The sequence below is a fragment of the Poromitra crassiceps genome, assembly GCF_964638095.1.
Source record: "Poromitra crassiceps genome assembly, chromosome: 12".
Taxonomy (NCBI): Eukaryota; Metazoa; Chordata; class Actinopteri; order Beryciformes; family Melamphaidae; genus Poromitra; species Poromitra crassiceps.
The window spans coordinates 31735537-31762772 of record NC_139632.1 but is presented as its reverse complement, the minus strand read 5'-3'; the positions used below and the strand labels follow the sequence as shown (position 1 = coordinate 31762772).

At 42.8% G+C, this 27236-nt stretch overlaps 1 protein-coding gene across 2 annotated transcripts; it reads right to left on the bottom strand.

Annotated features, from left to right (window-relative positions):
- ctns (cystinosin, lysosomal cystine transporter) lies at positions 1-26817 on the bottom strand. 2 transcript variants are annotated; one of them, XM_083648117.1, is made up of 11 exons: positions 26726-26817; positions 22082-22181; positions 20107-20188; positions 19100-19190; positions 17479-17582; positions 16762-16899; positions 15520-15619; positions 13109-13228; positions 12836-13006; positions 12041-12158; positions 1-2858 (listed from the first exon to the last, which is right to left on the bottom strand). In XM_083648117.1, the coding sequence occupies exons 2-11, from the start codon at positions 22125-22127 to the stop codon at positions 2713-2715; spliced, it is 1116 nt and encodes a 371-aa protein (XP_083504243.1). In that variant the 5' UTR covers positions 22128-22181; positions 26726-26817; the 3' UTR covers positions 1-2712. The 2 variants fall into 2 exon arrangements, with proteins under 2 accessions (XP_083504243.1, XP_083504244.1); XM_083648118.1 differs by lacking the exon at positions 26726-26817 and adding an exon at positions 26618-26626.
- Positions 26818-27236: the final 419 nt, after the last annotated feature.

Below are 27236 nucleotides of genomic sequence, written 5' to 3'. Positions count from 1 at the left end.
GTTATTCTCCAGCGCTGGCACAGCGCTAACAGGAAGTGTGGAGACAGGTGTGGCTATGTGAGACGCCTGTGTTGCCAGAACGTGATACATGTTTTTGTCCTCGGTAGGCAAATCAATACAAAGTATGCTGTTTGGCCTGATGCTGCCAGAGGGTTTGTTTTCACTAAACCATCTGGGAACGAGTCGCTCGGGAAACCGTTTGAAAGGGCAGGCACTTTCAAAAAACACCTGGCAGGTGATTGGATGAACCATGAATCTGGAATGTCAGAGCTGAGATAGGTACCTGGCCCCAAGAGCTCTAATTATGAGCCTAAAGGATGACAGGCAGCAGTTAGGTTATCTAGAAACTGATTTGTCGATTATTTATTGCCTTTTAGAAAGATCAAAACAGTTATACAAAACATCAAAAACAGACATTTACTTTCAGACACCGTAAAATTGTATCCTGGTAGTCACTTTATATTGTATATATTTATATTGTATATTGTGACCTGGCCAGTCAGACAGGTAACTGAATAGGTAGCATTTCACTTGGACCAAAACTTAAAAACAAAACATCTGAGAGAGAAAAATAATTTATTTTTCAGTTTTGATCAAAGCTAGATTCTAAATCTAGCTTGGTTTGACCAAGTAAAACAATTCTTATAAGCATTTGACAAAATGTCTATGGGAAAACAAATGGCGGCTGAAATCCCTTGGTTAACCTGGAAGAGGGCGTGACTTTGGCACTCTATTGTGTTTTCTTTTTCCTGTCTTCTATTTGTGTGATGTCTTTTAAGGCAGTGTTGGTTGTGACTAAAAGGAAAGACACCAGGGCAGGAATTGAAATGATATGTCTATTATTGTGTTGTTTTTATCCTAAGATTGTCTTTGGATTTTGCTACTTGTTTTACATTAGGGGTGTCAAACATATGGCCCGCGGGCCAGAACCGGCCCACCAAAGGGTCCAATACGGCCCACAGGATGACTTTGCATAGTGTCAAAATTACACTGACAATCCTTTAATCCAATGTGATGCACTTTTGAAGGCTAAGAGGTTTCAGGAGCAAGTTCAATATGAAGTATATTCATGTTTTCTGTATTCATCAATACATACATCATACACTATTTTCATCACCCTGGACTATAGACAATCCACAGTTGCCGTAAATTGTAATGCACAGTTAGACAGTAGATTTGATCATTTGTTTGATCGTACTGTAGCTGAGATACAGTAACCCTATGTGCAAACGTGTTCTTAAAATGTATCTATAATTCTTTACACAAAGAGAAACAGGAACATTTGGAGGTTTTCTTATTTATAACCAGGTTGTTAGGATTTCTTTGTCTGGCTCATCAGATCAAATTGGGTCGCATGTGGCCCGTGGACTAAAAACGAGTTTGACACCCCTATTCTATATCTATCAATAAAATCAATCAATCAATTAGACCAATGCCTCAAAATGACACACATAGCATAGTGGACTGAACAACAGTCAGTAGTCAGCCCATCCAGAAATATGAATTTAAATTCAGATGGTTTACGGCTTAATATCTCCATCTTACAGTACAACCACCATTTTGTTCCCTGAAAACATTCAATGAAAGCGGACAAAATAAGCTATACAGATTATATGATGTATGTATGGTGTATGTCCAGGTTGTAAAAAAAAAAAGTGAATTCTCCTATTGAATTCTCCTATTGATCTCAACAACCTAAATGCCAATGTATTGAACGGTTGCTGTAGGAGCAGTTGTGGGTTTTGAGCTATTTCTCCAAAACAGAAAGAAGGCAACGGTGAAGAAATTAATCATGGGTTTTAAATCTATTCACCTCATTCTTTGTCCATATAAGGAGGCTTCTGCATGACGTCATTTTGTAATCGTCTTTCCGCTTTAGACACGGAACTAGATTACGCCTACCGTAGTCATTTTTAGACTTGCCAAAAAGCTGTTTTCAAGCAAAAAAACAAACTGATTTAAAGTTTTTATATTTTTTCGGGTGAGAACGTATTCCAAATATGTGACCAGTTTATCAGAATAACGCCTATTTGGAAATATTTAACGAGCAGCGAGGACTGAGCTGACCGGTCGGACTAGCATCCGTCAACCCCTACTGTAGGCTACTGGCAGTGAGAAAACACTGTCGACGTGCTTTTGTAACTAACGTTAAATGCCGACTGGGTACAGCCATCGACTCCTCGCAGCAGTAACGCTATGAACATGTAACTGAAGTTGGCCGCAGTGTCGCTGCTGAATGTTGCCAAACTTCATTCACGTTTTGTTTTGAAACTGGCCGCCAACTAGCGCTGAACCGGAAGAACAAATACAATTGGAACTAACGCGGAAGAGAGAAAAAGTGGGCGCGGTGAATAAAGTGAATACTACAGCTTCATACGCTGCAGTGGGGCTGTCCAGACAGAGGTGTTTGTGTCACTGGTCATGGTCTCCAACAGGTTGGTACTGTGAGGAACGTCTGTACAGACAGTAGATGTTTAGATGTTTGTGTCACTGGTCATGGTCTCCAACAGGCTCGTGCTGTGCTGAACGTCTGTACAGACAGTAGATGTTTAGATGTTTGCGTCACTGGTCATGGTCTCCAACAGGCTTGTGCTGTGCTGAACATCTGTACAGACAGTAGATGTTTAGATGTTTGTGTCACTGGTCATGGTTTCCAACAGGTTGGTACTGTGAGGAACGTCTGTACAGACAGTAGATGTTTAGATGTTTGTGTCACTGGTTGTGGTCTCCAACAGGCTCGTACTGTACAGAATGTCTGTACAGACAGTAGTGCTGGACCATGAAGAGCACATCAAACACCACCGAGAACAAGCCCAGGCCGAACTTAGTAGGGTCACCAAATATCAACCTCCATTCATCTGCAGAGAGAGAGAGAGAGAGAGAGAGGGGGAGAGAGAGAGAGACCGACCGATATGTGGTCAGCAGGGGACTTGAGGTCAGCAATGCAGCCTTACACTATTTTTAACACTATTTTTAAGCCCAGTTTAGACCAAAGATTCACGATGAGACAAGTTGCAACTTGCAACCAGCCTACGTGCCACTATGTGCAACTAGCCTCTGTGACTTGACACGCTGAATTGCTGGCGACGCCCTCAGCCGGCTGGAGTCGAGATGAGACGGGCCGGTTCACACCGCTGCAACGTTTTCCTGCCACGTTCTAAAACGGTTTCATCTCCCGGACCCATAAATGTCATAAAAATGGTCTAAAGTAGCCTCCCAACAGGTACAAATACATGAGCATATATGTGTTTAATGTAGATACAAAGAACTTCCGCGATCAGATTTCTGAAATAAAAATCACAATTTGTCTTTCCCTGGAGCTCCAGGTCGCTCTCCCGACCGCTCCTCAACTGCACCCTGACTACAGTTGAGGAGCGGTTGCTTTGCTAAATTAGCTAGCTAACAGTTTGTTCAGGTTAAGTAGCTTTTTTGGAGTAGAGACTAGGGTGACCTACATTTGGAAACAAATCTAACTTGTGGGACTATTCACTTTTACTAATGTTATTGAAGCCACACCACAACAATCTTATTCTCTTTTTCTCCCCTGGTTGTTATGTATCTCTCCAATGGGCCTCTGATGGAGCCATGTCTAGACCTCTGATGGATTGAAGAAGAAGAAACCGCACACTCTGGCTCTTAGATGCAAATACATTTTAAAATGTAATATTAAAATGTAATATCTCACAGATGACCTCTCTCCCTACCAACCCTCCCGTTCTCTCAGATCCACCTCTGCCCACTGGCGCCGGAACAAGGGGGACATGGGGACATTTTGTCCCCCTTAAAATTTGGTCCCCCTAAAATTTTTTTTTTTTTTTTTTTTTTTAATCTGAGGGGGCAACTGCCCCTGACGCTTAGAGCCCACTTTACACTGTTTACACAGCCTGTGATGCTTGTTAAAGCCATGATCGTTGTGGGATTATTACACCTGAGACAGACAGACCCAGGGATCAAATTACAGAGAGCCCACTTTACACTGTTTACACAGCCTGTGACACTTGTTAAAGCCGTGATCATTGTGGGATTATTACACCTGAGAGACAGACAGACCTGGACTCTGTTTGCACTCACTGTCATTGGCTGCTGCTATAATCGTATACGGTTATTGTTATTTTATTTTAGTGTTTCTGCCTGTGTTGCTGTCTGTTGTAGTGTAATTGTAAAATGACCTAAAGGGAGAGCAGGGCCCGTATTTATCAAGCTTCCTAGAATTACTCCTAAGAACACTGCTAAGAGTACACTTATGAGCAAAAAAATTCCCAGCTAAAAGCTGCACTTAAAAGTCAGTTATTATGCATCTCACTCCCTCTTTCAGCGAGGTGTAGGACTGAATCCTAAGTGTCAATCTCAGAGCTGATTTACGACAGGTGTGTGTGCCGTAAAGGGAAATGTTGATGACGCAATTCCAAGTACACAGGAATGGCCAATCGCTGAATGGAATCCCTTATGCACGAATATCCTAAATAGAGATGATTCAACAGTGAAATGCACAATGGGAGTGTAGCATATATTCACCAATAATTTCAGAAGAAATTATCAACAAAATAATACAAGATAGCCTACATTGAAAATCACTCAAGAATAGGCTAAATCTTTCCTAATCCACCCAATTTACCTAATCCCACAACTGACTCGAAACTGGTGTGCTGTCAATTGACTACCCTATAGCCAGGTTCTATAGGCTGTATGATGAGCAAACATAATCCAAAAGAAAGCCGAATTGGAGGGAGGATGACACGCTGTGCTTAGTGGAGAAGATTCGCGCACATCTCAGTCTCCTGAATGCCATGATGTCAACATCAGTGGTGTCGTCTACGTGATACGCAGGTATACGCCGTATACACACTGCGAAATGACTCAGATTTGCATATGCGCACTGGGAAATGCGCTATGATATGTATCGTTTTCAATTTCCATTTATAAAATTCACCCTGTGCGCTCTGTGTGTTACCCTACGTTCACACACAGCACCCAAGCCTTGCCTTTACCCACGCTTTTAAACAGGCGTCCTTTTTAGTCAATGAGGCTGTGTACACAGGGCGCCTCAACGTGAACCTTCCGTGTACCCACGCCTCGCCTGAGCTGCGCCGATTTTTACGTGAGTTCTATTTTCAAGCCAACTAGGCGCGTGAAGGCATACTTTTTCTGTCAAGCCATGAAAGAAAAACGCGACAATATCCGTGGGAAATGTCAGTCAGAGTCAGTATACCCTCTGAAAAAAGGTAGACTACACCACTGGTCAACATTGCCCTGCTGGCAACTCCTAACCACTTAGGACACCTCCTGAGGACTCCTAAATAGCTGGGGGAGTAGGAGTAGCCTGGGTAAACCCATCCCCCACGTGACCTGCTCTCAGACCTGTTCTCAGTCACTATGGTCTGGATTCCCACCATTGTTAAACGATTTCCTGCGGTTGTTGCCCCCCCCCCGATAGACCACTCCATTACGCAACCATCATCCAACCAGTTTAGTGCACAGAGCACATGCGCAGTGCAGCAGATGGCGTCATCACTCTGCGACCTTTGTTGTTAGCGCATGAGCTAACACTTTTCATTTCAGTACTGCTAGCACGCAAATGGTTACAACCAGCTACAAGAAGAGAGAACATCGCGTGACGGTGGTCAGGGAATGAAAGAGGAACAGGACAACTCCCCCCCCCACCCCGTTGGTCCGACCGTCCCGTATTGCTGGGATGGAATGTTGGCAGCCCTAGTCTACACGGACCCAAACCTCGATCCCTGCTGCAGATGGCCGCAGATCTGGAGAGATATTTGTGGCTGTGAAGAACAGTCATCATCTATACAGCTGCTGCCAACCTGATGAGGAAACAGGCGTGCTTGTTATGCTGGACACTGAATGCCAGTCTGCAGACTTCATCCTCCAGTGCTGTTCGCCTCAGGACTTGAAGGCCTAACGTTGTACCATGGACTGTATACATTCTGTGCTAATAATGCTAGCATGCTAACATCCTTTTCACACACACACACTGAATATACCGAAATGCTAGATTTGATCATGGACTTAACGCTAATGTTAATCCAAAACGGCCGCAGTCATAACGGTAAGGTGTGTTTGACCTAATTGAAATATTAACGTTAATGCCCTCACATTTCAGCGTGGTTACAGATAAACCTATTTAACGCTAGCTAGCTACATTACTGGCTTGATATCATATTCCAGATGCAACCTAGCTAGATAAGCTCCACACGGCTGTATGAGTAGCTACAATCAAATGTATCAAGCCTTGATATCATATTCCAACGTGAATTCAGCTGAGGGGTTCGCTCCAGAACGAGACTGTTGCGTTCAATATTTGTACACGTTACTGTGCAGTAACTGTGCAACTGTGTACTGTGCAATTCTGTATATTATACATAATCCAGATGTAACCTAGCTATAGCTAGACGTTAAGAGGTTAGCGTGAATGCGACTGAGACCTGACATTACTGAAGTGAATACAAGTGACCTATATTTTTCAATCCTGTCTTTGAATAAAAGTTGTGTTATACTTGAAAACCATGTCTTTGCTCCCTTATGTGTTCACAATTACAACAAATCTGTATGGTTTATCTGTTGGCATTAAACCGTGGTATTTCCTTGGGTGATATTCCATATTTGTCATTAAACCTAGCTGTTCACATAAATTTGCAATGATGATCGACCACGTGAGATATCACAAGTAGCCTACTTTTATTAAAAAATAAAATGCAAAGAGAGGTTTCCTTCTCTAACTATTGGTGCGTTCACAAAATATTTACACGAGATTTTTTTTATAAATAATAATCAATAACGTGGATAATGATGACATCTGCAGCTGCTGGACGAGAGACAGAAGAAACTACGAACGAAGATTGGAGCAGAGGACATTGACTACAGAGAAACTTAACCGACCAGCACTCTGCTTCAATCAATGAATGCTTATAAATAAACCATACACATGAGAATTACCGTTAACGTTACAGCATTTAATAACATAAATATGGTGATATCTGGTGGTCTGAAATTACTCTCTATCTACAGTAGGGTAACTGGCTCCTATATTGTGTCTTATTATTGTAACGTTTGAATCAGCGTTTCATAACTATAATAGCCTAATGTTACTGTAGCCTGGATGACGTCAGCTAATGCTACCCAGCCTTCCAGCGTTTATCTTCCATAATGCATTAAATCATAATCACAATGCGAAGACATTAGCTGATCACCACAGAGCTGCACAGACAAGTTTATCAGATAATTTCGCCGTAAAATGTGTCCAGGTGATCAGCTCTGAAGCCCCGGCTTGTATGGTCCGCTAAAATCCGATTTCGATATAGGTGTTATTTTGATCAATATTGTATAGCTGGCTAGACAGAGGAGTTTATCTGGAATCAGTGTGACAAGATCCCTGCTGCTAGCTTGTCTGCCTTTCTGTGTCAGAGTATCTAGCTACATTATCTGCATTACATGCTACACCATGCAAATATATTTCGATATAATTCAAACAATTAGCCCACTGTACTACTGGACTGTGTATTGCTGTGAATAAGTTAGATTTGATTGTGTAAAGTGTTACATGTTATATTTTTAACTGAGCTTTGCAGAATTACCTCAACACAATTGTGTTGTGTATCAGCTTTAAATATCCAATATATACAGCATTAAACAAACGACCAGCAGCATTCAAATGTGCAAAAACGTTATATTTATTGAAATGTGGTGATCTCATGTCACATTACATAATGTTATGCCCAAATGGTCTACTGCCCAGAAGCGTCACTTTACATGTTTGGTAGGGAATTATTTTAATTATGTTAAACCAGCGTTTATCTTCCATAATGCATTAAATCATAATCACAATGCTATGAAGACATTAGCTGATCACCACAGAGCAGCACAGACAAGTTTATCAGATAATTTCGCCATAAAATGTGTCCAGGTGATCAGCTCTGAAGCCCTGGCTTGTATGGTCCGCTAAAATCCGATTTCGATAACGCTAGGTGTTATTTTGATCAACAGACCTCAACCTCAACAGCTGTTTTCACTTGAATTTCCTCACGTAGTTGCATAGCCATATAGCTAGCCAGCTAGTAGCTAGCTCGGGAGCTATGCTTTAGAGAGGCCAAATGCTAACGGCTAGGTAGTGCTAAGCCGCTGCAGCTGTTACACGTCATTGACAAAGACGCACTCTCTGATTGGCCGATCACGGCAGGACTGATGTTGGCAGTCACGCCGTCACTCATTGGCTGCGGGGTGGCTGCGGGTCTGCGTGGGTCTTTCAATCGCCCCAGCAATCGATTTGAATGGCCCGTTCGCTAGACCATAGTGACTGGGAACTGAGAGAGCAGGTCACGTGGGGGCTGGGTTTACCTAGGCTAGAGTAGGAGTGTTTCCTAGTCTTAAGAAGGTTGATAAAAAGCTTTTATTCTTAACACATTGAGTGCCAGCCGTTTTTTCAATCCTGTAGGTAAGTTGTGCCAGTTTTTTTTTGAGGATTCTGGCTCATTTTACAAGAGCCGAGGATTCTTTTCTGTTAAGACTTCGTGAACACCAATCATCTAAAAATAACTAATAGAATGTGTGCTTTCTCTGTCTAAAAGAGTTAGTTTGCAGAGTTAGTAGTTATGTAGATATTAGCCGTTGAGTACAGCATGGTTTTAGCGTCTGAGACAGGAAGCTGAGATAATCGCAGTTTTGTGAAATTCAATCAAACAGCAGAACAGTCACCTGCCTGTGATTATGGGTGCCCTTGGGCAAGTCTGTATACTGTATTGTGTGTGTGTGTGTGTGTGTGTGTGTGTGTGTGTGTGTGTGTGTGTGTGTGTGTGTGTGTGTTCGCGCGTTGCTCCGCGGCTCTGAGAGGAAGAGATCTCTGTCCGTTCTTTGCCCCCACAGCGTGTCTGTCTCCCACTCTGTGTGCTCTCTCTCTCTCTCTCTCTCTCTCTCTCTCTCTCCTCTCTCTCTCTCTCGGGACTAGAGAGAGAGAGAGAGAGAGAGAGAGAGAGAGAGAGAGTGTGTGTGTGTCTCCAAACTCCTCCCTCCGTCTGTGCTGCGGAGGGGGTGGAGGCTCCGCGGCCGCTTTCGGGCAGTCACTCTGGACTGTAAAAAAACTGGCTCGTTCGTGTCGGCTGAGATCTTTGAAGAAGCTTTTGCGATTCTGGTCTTATTTATGCGCAAAGGTACTCGAGTGTGTGTGTGTGCGCGCGCGCGCGTGTGTGTGTGTGTGTGTGTGTGTGTGTGTGTGTGTGTGTGTGTGTGAAATCGAAAGAGTTTTCGCCCAGCTATTTCCTTGTAATTAGACTGGCTTTCTGCAGCGGACCCGCCGTGGCTGTGGCTTTCTCTCTGTCTTGGGAGAGAACTGTCGCCACTTAGTGGTCGGTAAAATAGATTATACACATTCTCTTCCTCCAATATTGATATAGAAGACGTAAAAGGGGTTGATTGATGTCCCACCGTCAAAAAAAAAAAATGTTTATGTAAGACGAGATAGCTCGTCTATGGCACTCAACCGTTGGATTATGTAAGACGAGATATCTCGGCTATGGCACTCAACGTGTTAAGTGTGAGAGTAGGACTAAATTTCACAAATTCTCAGCACTTAGGACTAAAATGGCACTCTGAGACGCTTGATAAATACGGGCCCAGGTCACCAAGTGAGTGAGAAAAGGAGAAAATACTGAATAATTACATCACTACAGTATAATCCTAATGTTAATTTAAAATTAGATATTCCTCTAAATATGGCTAAAAATCATCCAGACGTTAAAAAAAACATAAATTTTTCTTGCCGGCGCCCTGACGGGAGCCGGCAAAAAAACATTGAAAAAAAAAGAAAATTTGAAAAAAAAAAAAAGAAAATGAAAAAAAAAAAATTTGACAAAAAAAATAAAAATGTCCCCCTAATTGCAAACTCGTTCCGGCGCCACTGCCTCTGCCTGCCTTTTCTCCACCCCCACATCCAACCTCTGCAATTTCGAGGACAGAGCATTCTCCAGAGCAGCTCCCAGGCTCTGGAACTCCCTCCCCCAAGACATCAGAGACTCTGAGTCCCTCACAGTCTTTCAATCCCACCTCAAGATGCATCTCTCCTCCATTGCCTTCTCTTAGCCCCCACCTGCCCCCATCCATCCTCTGTGTCTATGTTCTGTTTGTCCACTGTTTGTCCCTCTGTTGTCTCACTAACACCGCCCCTTAGTGTATAGTGTGTATAGTGACTTTGAGTTCTAGAAAAGCGCTATGCAAATGCCACGTATTATTATTATAATTATTATTATTATAATTATTATTAATAATATAATTATTATTAAAATTTTATAGAACGTTTCAGCCTGGTGGCCTTTGTCAAGTCATGTGACTTCTGATGGAGCCAGATCTGCTTCATACAGTAAGAGATTTGGGCATTCTAACAAATGAAAAATGCCCTTCCAATAGAGACACTGTATGAAATAGGCCACGCCCATCACGGGGGAAAGCTCTCCATTCACTTCCATACACCAGCATCATTTTCCTTGAATTAAACATAGCTAAAAGCTGTTGTGTGGTGGGGTGCGCAGACAACAAATGTAAAAAAAAGTTTTTTTGTACTCCCGAGCAAAACAAGGAAGCCATTGAGAATTGGCGAGAAGAAAAATGTGGATCTAGCTGTCAAGGAAGTAAGTTGGAGTGTTCATATTTCGTATATATGGGGCTCTATTCTCCCACAGGCCATCGGCGCTATTACGGGCCTTAACCGCAAAAAAACGTGCCTTGCGCCTGTTTCGGCAAGATAGCAATAGGCTTTAGGCTGCCAAATGCGCTTTAGGCCGAATGGGCGTGGCGCAGTCCCAAAGTGGGCGTGTCGGCGCTAAATACCAGCCTAGTTATATCTTGGGAGCTGGCCTACATTTAGCGCTTTGCGCTTTTGAAAAGCAGGCCTATTCTTTGCCTTCACTGCTTCTTCTCTGTCACCCTTCTCTCTCTCTCTCTCTGAGTTCCCAGCATGCATTGTGTTTCTTCATTTCGCTACTAAATAGCCACCAAATGAGCCAAAATAGATATAAAAGGTAGTTCTAAATTAATGTGTAATGGTAACACAGCCTGCCATTGTCAACATTTCAATATTGGACCAAATAAAACCTCGAAATGAAAACACCACCCTATGTGAAACATATATGTCCTCCTGGGCATATATATACCCCTTGTCGAGTTAACGTGATTTAGAGAAGTAACAGCGGAACGCGCTTCGGAACGCGCTTCTAATGGCATCTGCTATACTGTGATGTTCCTCCAATAACTTGGCCCTATTTCACATTTAGTTTTACAATAAAAACACATTTATGCAATGACTTGACATAATGTAGGGTATATTTATGTGCATCATCCTTCCTGCAGCAGGCGAGAGAAAATGATATCTTTCTGGACAAACTTTCACCAATCTAATAGGCTATATTTTTCTAGCTGATGCATAGAACATTATTTTCACTTTGATCTTGCTATAGTGTAGCGTATTTACATGCTTGCAGTATTGAAACTGCAGTTAGATTGGTTTGAGAAGCATAATAATATGGAATAATAGCCTATAATGCAGACAGACAGGCTGGATGAAGGGAGGGGGGGGGGGGGGCAGAGCGTTTGGCTTTCATCTGGTTTTGCGGGATCACTGGAATTGGAGCTAAAAAGGCAAGCGTGCGATTCGTTTATTGCACTTATCCAATGAGCATGACGGTGCATAATTTTACGCCTAAAAGGCGTGGTTGTAATGCTTTGGGCTGCATCTAGCGCCAGCACGACGATATCAAGTGCGCCTTTCCACGCCCACTGCTTTGATCTGCGCCTGCCGCTCGGCCTAGAAACTGCGCCGATGCAACGATAGGGGCCAGTATCTTTGTGTGCAACATGTGACCATGCACGCCAGGATTGGGGGGGGGGTTTATGTTTCCCCCCGTTTTGGGCGTGGTTTCAGAATGATGACGCGCTCCGCAGTGTCTCTATTCTGAAAGGTCTTGAATTGCACAGAGATTGACGGCTGTTCCATGTCAGTAAATGGAGTAAAACACAGTATTAGTGTCAATGTGTTGTTAGTTACCGTTGTTGTAAGACTGCAGGAGCATCTGCAGAATGCTAAGGAGGCCCCCAGTGAAGTCCAGCAACACGTTGCCGATGCTCCAGCCTTCAGTGCTCTGCCTGCTGTAGTTCATATAGACCTAGAAAACACACAGATAGACACTAAAGCCTTCGGTGCTCTGTCTGCTGTAGTTCATATAGACCTAGAACACACAGACAGACACTAAGGCCATGTATGAAAAGCTAGGAATCAACCTATATACTGGTAGGCAGCATTTCTAGGTAGGAAGTAGGAAGTTATTTTTTTTTAAGTTTTATGGTGTCTGAAACAGGTAGGATACAGTATTTGCAACCTTTCTAGGCACCTATTTTTGGCAGATTTTCAAGGAAGCATGCAGTGGTTCCTTGGGTGGGGTAAGATACAGTATCCCATAATACCTGGCAACCCCGCTAACAGACGAAGAAGAACGAAACTAGCTCCAAACTTCCGTTTAACGGCGGCACCCAAAAGCTCTCGCTTCAGAAAAAGGTGACAACGTTGGCTTACTTTAAAATCGTCATACAGTAAGAAACTGTTTTTAGCTGAAATCTGCACTGCAGCCAGCTGGACGTAGCAATGTGGGGTGCTGCACCACACAGGGTGTACATGACATATTTTCAAGTCAACTTGGCATCTCAGGGGCTTGTGGAGACTTGGATTACACCATGAATATGGAATCAATCTAATAATTGCATGATTTCTGATGAGACATATAGTTATGATTTAAATTAAATCTGTGTGAGAGTGTATTGTGTATGTTGTGTGAGTATTGCCTACCTGTGGTACATATTTGACCAGAGTGATTGCTAATTTAATGTAGGAGAAATAGTAGAGGTAATCCAACCAGGTGATCTTATTGGCTACCGCTACGAACAGGCTGACCAACGCAAATGTCCAGGCAATCACCAACAAGACCATGGCCATCCGGGAAACCTTCTGACCTCCCCTCTGGACGAGAAAGAGAAACAGCATTAGACACACACACACGCGCGCACACACACGGACACGCACGCACACAGAGATGTACCTAGTATATACACACACCCATACCTCGTATATAGTTGCCTGACAAATGTAGACCAAACAGAGCAGAAAAGCATGGAGACTGAAGAAGACATCGTTGGCGTTGACGGGGTTAACTCCGTTAGGGTTTCTCTTCAGAAACTCCTCCTACAGGACAAACACAATATAACACCTTCACAGACCAGTCTCCTGTCTCCTGGAGGCTGCTGATGTTTTACAAAAAAAAAAAAGCTATTCTGCCATTTGGTGTTTAGCCCCAAAATCCCTTTGTTTGGGATTTACGAGAGAAATGCCCAAAATGTAAATGTTGAAGGCATCCAACTCTACATACTTAGTATATAACAATTACCGTAAATTCCGGACTATAAGACGCACCGGTCTATAAGCCGCGGGACCAAAATTGACTATTTTTTTCTTCTATAAGCCGCACCGGTCTATAAGCCGCGGGTGTTTTGATGTTTAATTACCATATGAAAGGGTTCGTGCACAGAGAGGAATGTCGGGAAAGCAATGGCTGGTTGGGGAAGCTCCCATTTATTAACATTTCAACAAAACAAAACAAAAGTCAGGTCACTAATCCCCAGACAAAATCACACAACAATAGGCTATATGTGCAGCAAACCTGTAACCAGAGAAGTCAAGTCACTAATCCTCGTCTTCCTCTTCTTCCTGCGTACTGAAACCACCAAAGTCCTCATCTTCAGTGTCGGAAACGAACAGGTTCAGGGTGGCTTCGTCAACCACTCTCCTCTCTCCTTCATTGTCACTCAAAACCAACGAACTCCTCTTCATCACTGTCGGCATCGAACAGCCTCTGAAGCCTCTGACGGCCCTCAGCGCCAGCTGTGGCGGCGTCATCCTCTTCATCCCGCAGCAGTCCAGCGTTTTGGAACCCGTTGGTGATTGTGGATGTTTTCACACTCCTATAATATTCCGTGCTGAGACAGTTCCTCCTGCTGCACCGTCCAACGCCTCACCATTGACTCATCGATGCCCAGGTTACGCGCGGCTGCTCTGTTTCCCTCTTTTAATGCGAGATTGACTGCTTTCAACTTGAAAGCTGCGTCGTGTGAATGTCTGCGTACCTTCCCCATGGTAAGTGAGAGTGTTGCTTCTACTGCTCGTTCTCATGCTGTCGAGAACGAGCAAAGCTTTTTTTTGGTGAAAGAATCCTCCAGGGCGCTTCTTGTTAACAGTCCGAGTGAGTGGCAGGTCGAACGTCAAAGGCACTTCATCCATATTTATGATCTGCTCCGGTTCGATGGAATATTCCTTGATCTTCCTTTGTGTGAATTCGCCGAAGTTTGTGATTTTCTCCTGGTAGTCGGGGGAGGGAGTTGATGGCCGAGTGGCCGTTTGCTTACCGTAATTACCATATGTAAGTGGTCACGCACAGAGGGGATTGTCGGGAAAGAGATGGCTGTTTGAGGAAGCTCCCATTTACCGTATTACCGTAACATTTCAACAAAACAACATAACACAACACCACCGTTGTTTATTTTTACAGTGCACACAGTGTCCGCGGTGTGGTGAAAAGAGGGCAAGAGAGGAAATTAAAACAGAAGTGGATTTATAGTTAGAAAGAGTGCTAAAAAAGAGAGATTTTATTTGTATTTTTTTTTTTTTTTCTGAAAAAATCCATAGATAAGACGCACCGTTATATAAGCCGCAGGGGCCAAAAAACGGGAAAAAAGCCGCGGCTTATAGTCCGGAATTTACGGTAGGTGTTTTTATGCTAATCTGAATTATTCATGTCAATTCTGTCTGGACTATTCACCTTATTCTTTGCCCACACATGGACGCTTCCGCATTACGTCATTTCGTAATAGTATTTCCGTTTAGACTTGCCAAAAACCCCGCAGGCAAGATGGCCGCCCACACTCCCCTCCTAAACTGGCAGAATTACTCCCCCATAAACTAACATATCTTGGTCAATAAGTATGTAACATACAAAATAAAACAACCCGTAATATCTTAATTTTATGTAGAATGCAGACGACATGTAACTGTTTAGTTAAACTTGCATTCCAGGAATATTGTGCTCTAAAGATGACGTTAGTGAAACCCACATAGGTTGCGCCAGGCGTAACCTATGTGGGATTCGAAATAACGCATCCGAGATAGAAACGTTATGAATATAGCCACGTTATAAACAACAAACTAACGCTGGTGATCCGTATGGAAACAGTGTTCCTAGAAATGGTTAAAAGTTATATCAATTTGGTCATTCAGTGGCATTTTACTGCCATATAACATAACTACCGTAACTAGCGGCTAATATTAGCCACAGTAGGCAACTAGCGCTGAACCGGAAGAACAAATACGTTTGCGTTGAACGCGGAAGAGAGAAAAAGTGGGCGTGGTGAATAAGGTGAATAATATAGGGCACCTAGAAGAGCCCTTTTGTGTAGCCATAGTATGGTTGTGTGACAACTTACCGTTATATAAGGTACCCAGAACAGGCCTATATTGAAGAAACTGTAGGCGATGAAGCCAGTTAAATTCAGAGCCAGGTAGTCAAAGTTCAGACCTACAACACTAAAAACAAAAACAAAAAACATAACATGTTAGTATCATTGGTGTGAGTCTCAATCTGATTTTGTCTTTTTTCCCCCATTATAATGAAGAGCAGAAATCAACCAGGGGAGCAATCAGGACAGGTGTTCCCAAGCCTTTTTGGCTTGGGACCCAACTTTGACGTTCCAAAAAATCTAGGGACCCCAGACGTTCAAATTTCGGTACATCGGTAATATCATCAGTGACCTCATCAGTGACATCATCAATAAAGGTCACATGTAACAGTATGTGGACTTTTCCCCTCAGAATTCTGACTTTAATTTGAGAATTTGGACTTTAATCTCAAAATTCTGACTTTTTCCCTCAAAATTCTGACATTAAATTCAGAAGTCTGACTGTAATTTCAGAATTCAATTTTTCTTCCCCCTAGAATTCTTAATGGGATAGGCCAACCTTTTGGGAGATTTGCCTATTTGCCATATGGCCCATACATAACCAAGATAAACAATGCCTTTGTCTTCACTCTCGGTGCAGAGGTACAGCCGTTCAGTTAGTTAGATTGGCAAATGAATTGCAGGAAACGGTACAGCCGTTCAAGTCACCAAAAACACATTCTAACAGCGCCAGAGAGCTCTATGTACATGTTGTGACTCGTGTTTCATGTCCTCTTTAAAAAGCTCTGACATCCAAAATCATTAGATGCAATTTAGATGGAGATGTTTGATTCTGAATTATGACTTCCCATTAAGGCGGGGTGTCGTCTGCTGACGTTTGATGTCAAAACTCTCTCAGCAGCCATTTTGCATTTGACTCAGATAGCGTAACCGTTCCATTTAGTTCAATTGGAAACTAATTAACTAACTGGAAACTTTCAATTTGGTTTTTATTTAAATTGAACATGCAAAAATGCAAATGAATAAAAACAACAAGACAACAAGACAGTCAGACAGACAGACAGACAGACAGTCAGTCAGTCAGACAGACAGACAGACAGACAGACAGACAGACAGACAGACAGACGACAGACAGACAGTCAGTCAGTCAGTCAGACAGACAGACAAACAGACAGACAGACAGACAGACAGGCAGACAGACAGACAGGCAGACAGACGACAGACGACAGACAGACAGACAGACATGCAGACAGACAGACAGGTCATTACCTTTTCCTCCTCCAGTTCTCCCAGACTTGTGGATAGAAGGAGACTGACCAGGCCACAAAGTAAATCCATCCGATCACCTGGCTGAGGATCGACAGAGCGCTGCTATGGATGACCATGAAGCGGATCCTGGTGGTCAGACTGCAGGAGAGACAGGTTCAGCACCATGGAGAGCTGCCCCAGGTCGTGTTGTAGTCAAGTCACTATTATCTCCAGTTCAAGTCCAAGTCCGAGTCTACAAAGAAGACGCCCGAGTCGAGTCCCCCGATTACCTGAGTCCGTATCCGGAGTTCCTTAATGCAGGTGGAACACACAAGCCTGCCCGTTTCACAGTATGAATATAGCTATTGTTACAGTCAGCCCCTTTGGCTCATGTAAGAGAGATGTTTATGTTTCATTATGTATTAGCTGTTTATCAAAGGAGGTGACGTCAGCTCGTATTGAGGAAGCGTTTTGGTCTACTTAGGCTTTCGTACAGACTACAGAGCTATCAGAGGACAGGGCTGGACTTAACCCTTTCCCTCTACCAACAAACTACATGACTGATACAGCTATCAGAGGACATGTATTGTTGTTTATCCTCACAGCCTACCTGTGAATGTGTTGTTGTTTATCCTCACAGCCTACCTGTGAATGTGTTGTTGTTTATTCTGACAGCCTACCTGTGAATGTGTTGTTGTTTGTGATGACAGCCTACCTGTGCATGTGTGTGTTGTTTACCTGTTGATGTGTGTGTTGTTACTCAACAGGTAAGTGGTCACCTGACCCACATGGTGGGCGTCCACCTCAAAAGTGACAGAGCTGGCCTCTGCTGGCAACACCACCTGAACAACGCACACACAAGTCAGCAGTCACATGTTAGTCATTGAAGCCCTTGGAAACCAAAAGTAAATGTGTGTTTTGAGTTTGTCACACCACAGAAAAAAGTGTTATTAACCACCCAGCCAAATTTGAATGATTAAAAATCTCACCAAGCAGTGTTGTGCAAGTTCACACTTCACAAGAGCTAGCTCAAAGTTGAGTTCACGCAGATCAAAATGAACTAGTTCATTTTCATAATTCACAATTTTGAATTTTGAACAAAGTTCACAGTATTTATAGGCTACTAAATCTAGCCTGTCATTATAGACAGAGAGATAGATAGATAGATAGATAGATAGAGAGAGAGAGGGGAGAGAAGGAGAGAGAGAGTTCAACATCGTTCCCCTAGGCCAGTGATTCTCCAACCAAAATCAGAATATTTCTGATATGAATTAATGAGTTCCATGACTGTAGCTAGAGAGATAACAGAGAAACTATGATCACAACAGTCATTCTTCTACATTCAGCTAAATTATTTTCAAAAGTGAGACGTCCCCTATAGCGACCACAGGGACAACTGAAGACAATAGCATCAGCAAAAGCTGGTAAAAACAGGAAACGTACCCAGACCCGTGAGGGAGCTGAGTCAGCTGATTAATTCACCCAGAATGATTCAGCACTTGACCATGATTGGTTAGAGATCTGACAGAGGTAGACAGCCGCTTCTCATCATCAGCTTATTATCCGCTTAGCAACCTATGCTGCTACATGTCCAAGTGATGTAGATAGGCTAACCTGGCCACTTGTTAAGTGAGAGCTGATAGGCTAACCTCGCCACTTGTTAAGTGACAGCTGATAGGCTAACCTGGCCACTTGTTAAGTGAGAGCTGATAGGCTAACCTGGCCACTTGTTAAGTGAGAGCTGATAGGCTAACCTGGCCACTTGTTAAGTGAGAGCTGATAGGCTAACCTGGCCACTTGTTAAGTGAGAGCTGATAGGCTAACCTGGCCACTTGTTAAGTGAGAGCTGATAGGCTAACCTGGCCACTTGTTAAGTGAGAGCTGATAGGCTAACCTGGCCACTAACCTGGTGTACTTCTTGAACACTGCCATCCCCCCCGAAAGAAATCTCAGTCCAAGCTGAAACTTGCAGTATAGTATAGCCACTACAATAAACTAGACTACACCACTGCATAAAACCATAGAATAAAGAGTTAAATGACTAAAAGTAAACAACCATTCTTGAAAAGAAAATATTTTTTGAGCATCAAGTCAGCCAGTATGCAAAAGTAGGTCTTCTGCTTTAGGGCTTTCAAAATAAATAATAATAATAATATTAATTAAATATTTAGGATTTGGATTAAACTAATGTCTAATATTTTTTAGATGTTTACTATTATGCACATAAGACTCGAAATTACATAGTTAGAAGGTTATTGTGGATTTGGGTTTCCAGGGTCTTTAAAAAGAACACAGCTAGTTTTGTTAAACTTTCGCATGCACGGGACAGGATGTGAGCTGAGCATGGGCTTGAGCCTACCTGCTGAGGCACTGTGATGATAGAGGAGCAGTTGGACTTGGAGCTGTAGGTCACATTAAACTGGATCACAGATGATTGGTTGACAGGTGAACTGGAGAAACAAACAGAAATGATTCAGAACAGAGCAATAGACAGACATCTTTCACACCAAGCCCCCAGGAACATTTCTGGGCCATGAAGCAAATTGAACGTGGGCAGTGGTGGCCCAATGGTTCAATCCCCGGGACCGGCAGGATAAATCTGGGTGGGGAAAGTGAAAAGGCAGCGCTTGCCCCTCCCTCATTACCACCACTGAGGTGCCCTTGAGCAAGGCCCTTAACCCCAACTGCTCCAGTGGAGCTGATCAGTGGCCAGCAGATCAGACTGTGGTTGTACTGGTCAGCTTCCAGGTATGAATGTGTGTGTGAATGTGAACAGGGCACTCCTGAAAAAGAGAGCATTGCTCTCAGTGAGACTCCTCCCCCTGTATAAATAAAGGTTTAAAAAAAAAAAAAAAAACGTGGTGGCCAAGCTCGGTATTACAAGTCACATGACGTCCTGCAGGCCAGAAAGTTTTCCCGCCCACTTACATGGAAAAAGCAGCAGCGGTAAAACTCAGTGACATTTTTTCTGGGTGTCACACAAAGTCAAAAATGACTCTTTTGATGATCAAGTTTTACTTTATGGGCCAACTTTAGAAGGCACCAAGAGGCGTTTTCTGGAGCTCCCTCTCTCTCAATGGCTCTGGCCACTATAATTCTGGGCCTGGGCACATGACATTGGGTTTGATGTGTTGGTGAGTCGTGCCCTATTTGGTGACAAATAACCTTATTTTGTGCTCAAAGTCCTAAAAATAAGCTGCAGAAAACATATAGAGAAGGTAAACACTGTTAATCTCCTTAGATTACTGAGATGATCATGAAATACAAAGCAGGTTGAAAATCGGCAACGCCTTCCTTTAATGTCGAGCCCTCCAAGAAATGACAAAGAATGAGAGAATGTAAAGAAAATGATGTGGAGCTTCTTACCTGGATGTGATGGTGAGGCTGTTTTGAGAGGAAGCCTCCAGAATGACTGCAGCAGGAGCGAGCAGAGACACTCTGCACCTTGCTGGACACACAGAGAAAATACCAGTTCACCTTCACATCACAACACTCACACCAAACGCATAGAGAGCCAAAGTCACGCCCACATACGAACTAGATTCCGATATTGGCCGATAACCGATATATGGGTATCGGCCGGTATGTTGGCCGATATATTTTTATTTTCTAAGTTATAGACAGCATGTTGTGTATATTTGATCCTTTTTCTTAACTCAAGTTATTATGTATTTGTTCCATTTGTACATTTTGTATTTCTAGTTTTTGATAATTATTAAATTCCCAGTGAAGTTTCATTGCATTGATGTCATTTTGGACAATAAGGTTTATTGTTAAACTGCAAATTAAATGAATTACATATCTCAAGTCACGTCAAGTCATATCTTTGTCAAGTGTTTGATATTTGAGAGATCATTGCAGAAAAAAGTGTAATAATGTGTATAATATAAGAATATTGGCCGATATATTGATATTGGGTTGTTTGTTTTGCTTCCTCCGATACATATGCAGTCACCAGCTGCTTCTTTTCACCTGATAGTGAGGAGTTTCAACCGGCAGGACGTAGTGTGTGGGAGGATCACGCTATTCCCACCAGTTCCCCTCCCCCGAACAGGCGCACCGACCGACCTGAGGACTGGAGGCACTAGTGCAGCGATCAGGACTCATACCTCACCGTCTTGCCACCCGCAGACACGGCCAATTGTGTCTGTAGGATTATTGCTAAGACAGATATGCATCTAGATCAAATCCAAAACTAAATCTCGTTCTCAACTGTGTAGATATCGAACAGGTCAGAGAGGCCAAGCTGTTGGGTGTGGTAATTCAAGAAACGCTTTCTTGGTCGAAACACATCAACAAAATGGTGTCAAAAATGAGCTGTTGTACCTCAATGATCAGAAGGTGTAGAAATCTGTTGACTAATAGTACAGCGAGGCTTGTACTACAATCTTTGGTCTTATCACGCTTGGACTACTGTCCAGCCATATGGTCCAATGCCTCTAAGCTTGACCTGAACAGACTCCAGCTACGCTGCTCTGTGAGGAGCGGTGTCGGTGGGATGCATGCCGCTCTGTCCTGGATGACAGTGGAACGAAGGATAGCATGTAGCCTTGTAACTGTTTTATTTATTTATCTGGAATACTGGGAAACCAGAGGGCTTGTACGCACAACTGGACCCAACTAAGTCTAGACATGGATATACCACAAGGCAAGCATTACATTCACGGTTTACTCTACCTCTACCAAAAACAAATGCACTGAAAAAGACGGTAATGTATAGAGCAGTTGCTTACTGGAATAAAATACCGAGAAATATAACTATGGTAAGGAACAAATTTATGTTAAAAAAAAAGTTAAAAATTGCAGTTTGTTAATTTGTTTTGTTAATTGTGCAACATGAAAGGAATTTGTATTACGGTATGTATTATGTATTATATATTGTAATCAAGTATTTCAATTATAATATGATGGTTTCATGTGAGTATGGTAGAAATAAGGTCAGGATAAGTGTTTTTGCTGGTGCAATTACTCAGGAAGACCTATAAATTTCTTTTTGTTTATGAGAAGAGTTGATACTGTTAATATTTGATTGACATGAATATTGAGTGAGCCTTGACTCACTTGTTTTTTTTGTTTGTTTTTATTTATTTTTGTTGTATTGTTTTTACTCCAAAGCTTTTGGACTTTTATGTTTGTATTTTACGTGTTTGGACCCCAGGAAGAGTAGTCTCACCTTTGGTGTAGTAGGCTAATGGGGATCCACAATAAACAATTAAACAATTAAACAATCTGACCAAGCCGGAAGTACCGCTGCCAGTGACGCCCCCGCTGTCTTAAGTTAGCTATAGCAGGCAGGAATGTAGCTGAAGTGAAGTATGCAGTGTGAGTGTCAGGCAGTCACCAGAGGTGGCGCTCAGCAGCCAGAGAAGCAGCAGTCTGCCTGCCATGCCCGTCCTGCCAGCTCCACAGACCACAACGAGCTGGAAGAAAAACACACACACCTATACACACACACACACACACACACACACACACACACACACACACACACACACACACACACACACACACACACACACACACACACACACACACACACAGTTTAATTACACAATACACAATACAACATTCTGATGCACTATGGCAGGGGTGTCAAACATGCGGCCCGGGGGCCAGATCCAGCCCCCCAAAGGGTCCAGATCCGGCCCCCCAAAGGGTCCAGATCCGGCCCCCCAAAGGGTCCAATCCGGCCCAAAGGATGACTTTGCAAAGTTTGGACTGAGAAGTCCAATGTGATGCACTTGTGAAGGCTAAGAGGTACCGTACCAGGTTTCAGGAGCAAGTTCAATATTAAGTTGCCTATTCATGTTATCTGTATTAATCACTAAATGGTCAGCTTGTTGCTTGACTATAGAGACTTGCACAGTTGCCCCTAATTGTAATCAGGGGTGTAGTGATAAATACAGAGGTGGGTAAACTATCCAAGGTGAGTAGTTTACCCACCTTGTTTGCCCTCATTCAGCTCATTGATTGATACAGTTGATCTGAAAATAGGTGAGTAAACTATCTGCCTCATTTCAAAGGGGTGGGTACACTGCGTTTACCCTCCACTACACCCCTGATTGTAATGCACAGACGGTACGGTACGGTCTACAGACGGTAGATAATGTGCTTGATGGTATCCGAGATAAGCGTGTTGTGGGGTTGTACCTGTAATTCTTTACACTATAAACATGAAAATGTTGAGGTTTTGTCATTTATAGGTTATTATTGATTATTGATTTTCATTGTCTGGCCCCACTTGACACCAAATTGGGTCGCATTTGGCACGTAGATTAAAATGAGTTTGACAGCCCTGAGCTATGGGCTCAATTATTTGTGTGGATCATTTGTCAGGGACGGTCTGAAGATGCCCTGTAGCTGTAGCAAGTTTGGTGTTTGTTCACATTAACTGGTTTACCAGGTTACAGAAAAACAGTGTTGGACTTCGTCATTCCCGCTAGCTTGAAAGAGGGGCACGGGGGCACAGTGGTAGCGCTGTCGCCTCACAGCTAAAAGGTCCTGGGTTCGATTCCCGCCTGGGACACTGAGGGTGTGTTCCTCCCGTGCCTTCAGTGCCTACTGCCCAGGTGGGCTATCTCGTCGAAAGGGCTTTTCTGTGTGGAGTTTGCATGTTCTCCATATGCTCCCCTGCTGTTCCTCCATATATAACCCCGTTACCCCCCCCCCCCCCCCCGGAGGACACATTTCACGGCACCTCCCGCCATGCACGTGTGTGTATGCCACGGTCGGTGTCTGTGACAAATAAAGACGGGGTTTGTCCGTCCGGTTTAATCTTTAATCTTTCAAAGTGTGTGACTGTTTCTTCGCACACCAACAGCGAGTCATCAACTTGTTGAGCAATCTGAGACGTGCCTTGCAGAGAGGAGGCGTCATGATTCAACACAGACTCTTCCACTTGCATCGGGGGGGAGGGGGGGTGATTATTTTTGTACCGATGGGTTCCCAGATTGCGACTGAGGCAACCACCAGAGTGCGTGATGACATCTGTCCATCCACACAAAGGCAGATATCAAAGTGTCAAATATTCACTTTTCAAGATACAATTCTCAGACTTTGTTTTATTGAGACAACGAAGGTGTCTGTAATCTACTCTAATCATGTTTAGAGATGCTCCATTTTTCTAGCTTCAACTGTGTGACTGTTGCTTCTCACGCGGGCCGACATTTTGTCTCTGTTTAGTGTTTACCTTTACATCCAGTTTGTACTTCTCATATTGTATTGTATTATGTTTTACTTTGATTTTCTTATTTTTCCCTCTTGTCCAGCACTTTGTGACTATGGTTTTGAAAAGTGCTATATCATGAATAAAGATTTGCTTATTTACTTCTTACTTACATTTTGAAGTAAGTTGCAAAGCCATAGCATGTACGGCTATTTCTTTTTAATGTATTTCAAGGTTTTGACATAATAGACGGTTAATATAGTGCCACTATCAGGAGAGGACTATCAACTCCAAATGTTGAGGAGGTTTGGCAACATTTTGTGCATTTTCATGCAATTTCATAAGATGCTTCTTATCTGGATCAGATAAGAGGGCACAGTGGTTGTGCAAACAGAAGAAGCGTAGAACGGAAATATGAAAGAACTGACTAAGAGTGAGTTCTATTCACCTTATCATTTGCCCATATCAGGAGGCTTCTGCATAACGTCATTTTGTAATCGTTATTCCATTTTAGACCCGGAAGTAGATTACTCCTACCTTTATCATTTTTAGACTTGCCAAAAAGCTGTTTTCAAGCAAAAAAAAAAAACTGTTATAAAGTTTTTATATTTTTTCAGATGAGAACGTAACATCCACATACAGTATGTGACCAGTTTATCAGAATAACGCCTATTTGGATTTTTTTAACGAGCAGTGACGAGCACTGGCTGTGACCGGTCGGACTAGTTAGTATCTGTCAACCCAGCTGGCAGTGAGAAAACACTGTCGACGTGCTTTTGTAACTAACGTTAAATGCCGACCGGGTACAGCCATCGGCTCCTCGCAGCAGGAACGCTATGAACATGTAACTGAAGTTGCCCACCCACACGCACCGCAGTGTAGCTGCTGAAATGAATGTTGCCAAACATCATTCATAGTTTCCAGTTTATCAATGTTTACAATGCAACCGGCCGGCTAACGCTGAACCCGAAGAAGAAATAAAATTGCAACTGACAAGGAAGATAAAAAAGTGGGCGTGGCAACTAGAGATGTAACGGTATGAAAATTTCACATGACGATTATCGTGACCAAAATTATCACGGTTATCGTATTATCACAGTATTAATAAAAGAAATCTGAAAATGTTCCAAAAGTACTGAGAGACTCACTGAAATCATTTTACGTTTATATTGAAAACTCAGACCCAAAAAGGATTGATACACTCACTGAAATCATTTCACCAAGGCTGCACGTTTGCATCTGGGAGACTGTTGCCAACTTTGGTTGATGATGGACAGTATTTACCATGTTTTTCAACGCACTGTAATCACGGTACCACGGTAATCACGGTTTTAATGATAATGAAAATTTTAAACGGTACGGTTATCGTAAAGAATTTTATCAGGGTTATTAAAACCAGTTATCTTTACACTCCTAGTGGCAACATAAGGTGAATAGCCCTTTAAGTTAAGACCGTCCAGTGAGCTTTAAGTCTGTTTTGAGTACAGCTGTGACTGATCTGTTGATCTGCCAAGATGCAGTTATCGTTCATGAACACCCCGATTGGGAGAGCATGATGTGGGGTGGGGGAACGGGCGCTGCATGAGTAGGCTATATGTAAATAGGATCTTTTTTTGATCGAGTTGTGCTTGCGAAGTTTGTTCAGATGACATTTGAGCACAGTAATTACAATAAGGATTAGGGTTAGTACATAGACAGTAGGATGTAAAGGAAATTATTCCATTGGGTTTGGCATGTAAATATGTAAAGCAGGGCCCATGTTATTTTATTAAATCAGTGTTTCTTAATGTTAATTTACCAAATAATACAGACAGAGCAATGCAGCGGATTTAATTGTGACATTTTCCAAAATGCTGCAGTGAAATGAATCAATTCAGGTTTGTTGTGACCAGACAGCTTGAGATGATTCAAAGAAGACAGTTGCATTTCTGGACTTCCTATGGGAAGGCAGGCTCAAGGACACCTTACAAGACGACACAGCAAATATCAAGACAGCCTAATAACAGCAATTCCTCAGATTCGGGTGAACGGGACGCGATTTTTATTTGCAATTTCTTATAAATGCCACAGAAAAAGGTCTTAATTTGTTATGTGGCAGACTGGCAGCACGCAGAAATGCCTGTAGACTATGAAACAGGGAAAACTGCGGAAGTTTTATACAACCATGCAAGCAGGGGGGTGTAGTTGGGGGTAAACGCAAGTAAACCGGTTACCCACCTCTTTGAGTTTACTCACCTATTTTCAGATCAACTGTATCCATCAGACAATCAATGAGGGGAAACGACAGTTTAACCAACTGTGTATTTACCACTACACCCCTGGCCTGCATGCAAGGACAATTAACATTATCAAACATTATCCCACTAACTACCCATACCTTCAGAATCAGAATGCAGAAATAAAGTGAGTTTAATGGCTGACAGATTTCCACAAGTATTCAGACTGTAAGCTAAGAGGGCTCTTTCATATAGCGAGTCATCAGATGGAGCTATGAAGCAGCCTGAGGGTATATGACAGGTTGATCATTGATCACTCTGTCATATAGCCTCATGCTGATCATATATGCAGGGGTTTAGTGGAGGGTAAAGTTTAACGCAACTAAACGCAGTTTATCCCGCTCTGAGTCTGAAATGAGTCTGAGAGTTTACTCACCTATTTTCAGATCAACTCTATCAATCAATGAGGGGAAACAATGTGCTGTAAACTACTCACCTTGGATAGTTTACCCGCCTCTATATTTACCACAACAACCCTAGATATATGATAATGATGATATATGAAACAAAGTGTCGGAAAAGTTTGAAAGCTGTGTGCACTTACCGCAGGGTGATGTGTTTGTTGTTTGTTGTCACTGGTTCCGCATATTATCAAACCGCATCACGTCACAGATCAGCTGAGCTGTCTTCTGTGTCTGTGCTGCTGCTTCCTCTTCCTCCTCTCCTTCTTGTCTTTCACCGGCCGCTGGGCCACGGACATCATAAGTGCATTACCGCCACCTGCTGCTATCAAATAGAAGGGCAGACGTCATACGTGAGGAGAAAGCAGCGAGACTGTGTGTGGGAGAAAGTTAACCTGACTCCGCCAGATGATGGGGCGGTATTGAGTTCACAGATTCACAATTGTGAAACAAAATGTGAAGCAATCTACTACATCCAACGTCAGCTTAGGAGAAAGTAGTGATGTTAGTCCATGGGCCAGACCAGATATCGGTACCATCTGGGTGGGCAAAACCTTACTAAATTGTTTATAGGGTCAATATAAGTAAATTAATATATGATAGCCTTTCCACAGGAGCAGCTTTTAATATTTATTGGACATTTTCTTATTTCCC

What these genes read in the sequence shown, in the direction of transcription:
- ctns (XM_083648117.1), bottom strand. Translation starts at nt 22,127, where the DNA reads ATGGCAGGCAGACTGCTGCTTCTCTGGCTGCTGAGCGCCACCTCTG. An exon ending in GCTGCTGAGCGCCACCTCTG is followed by an intron (nt 20,189 to 22,081) that starts GTGACTGCCTGA and finishes CTGTGTGTCCAG; the next exon opens with CAAGGTGCAGAGTGTCTCTG. An exon ending in AACAACACACACATCAACAG is followed by an intron (nt 16,900 to 17,478) that starts GTAAACAACACA and finishes TCTCTCCTGCAG; the next exon opens with TCTGACCACCAGGATCCGCT.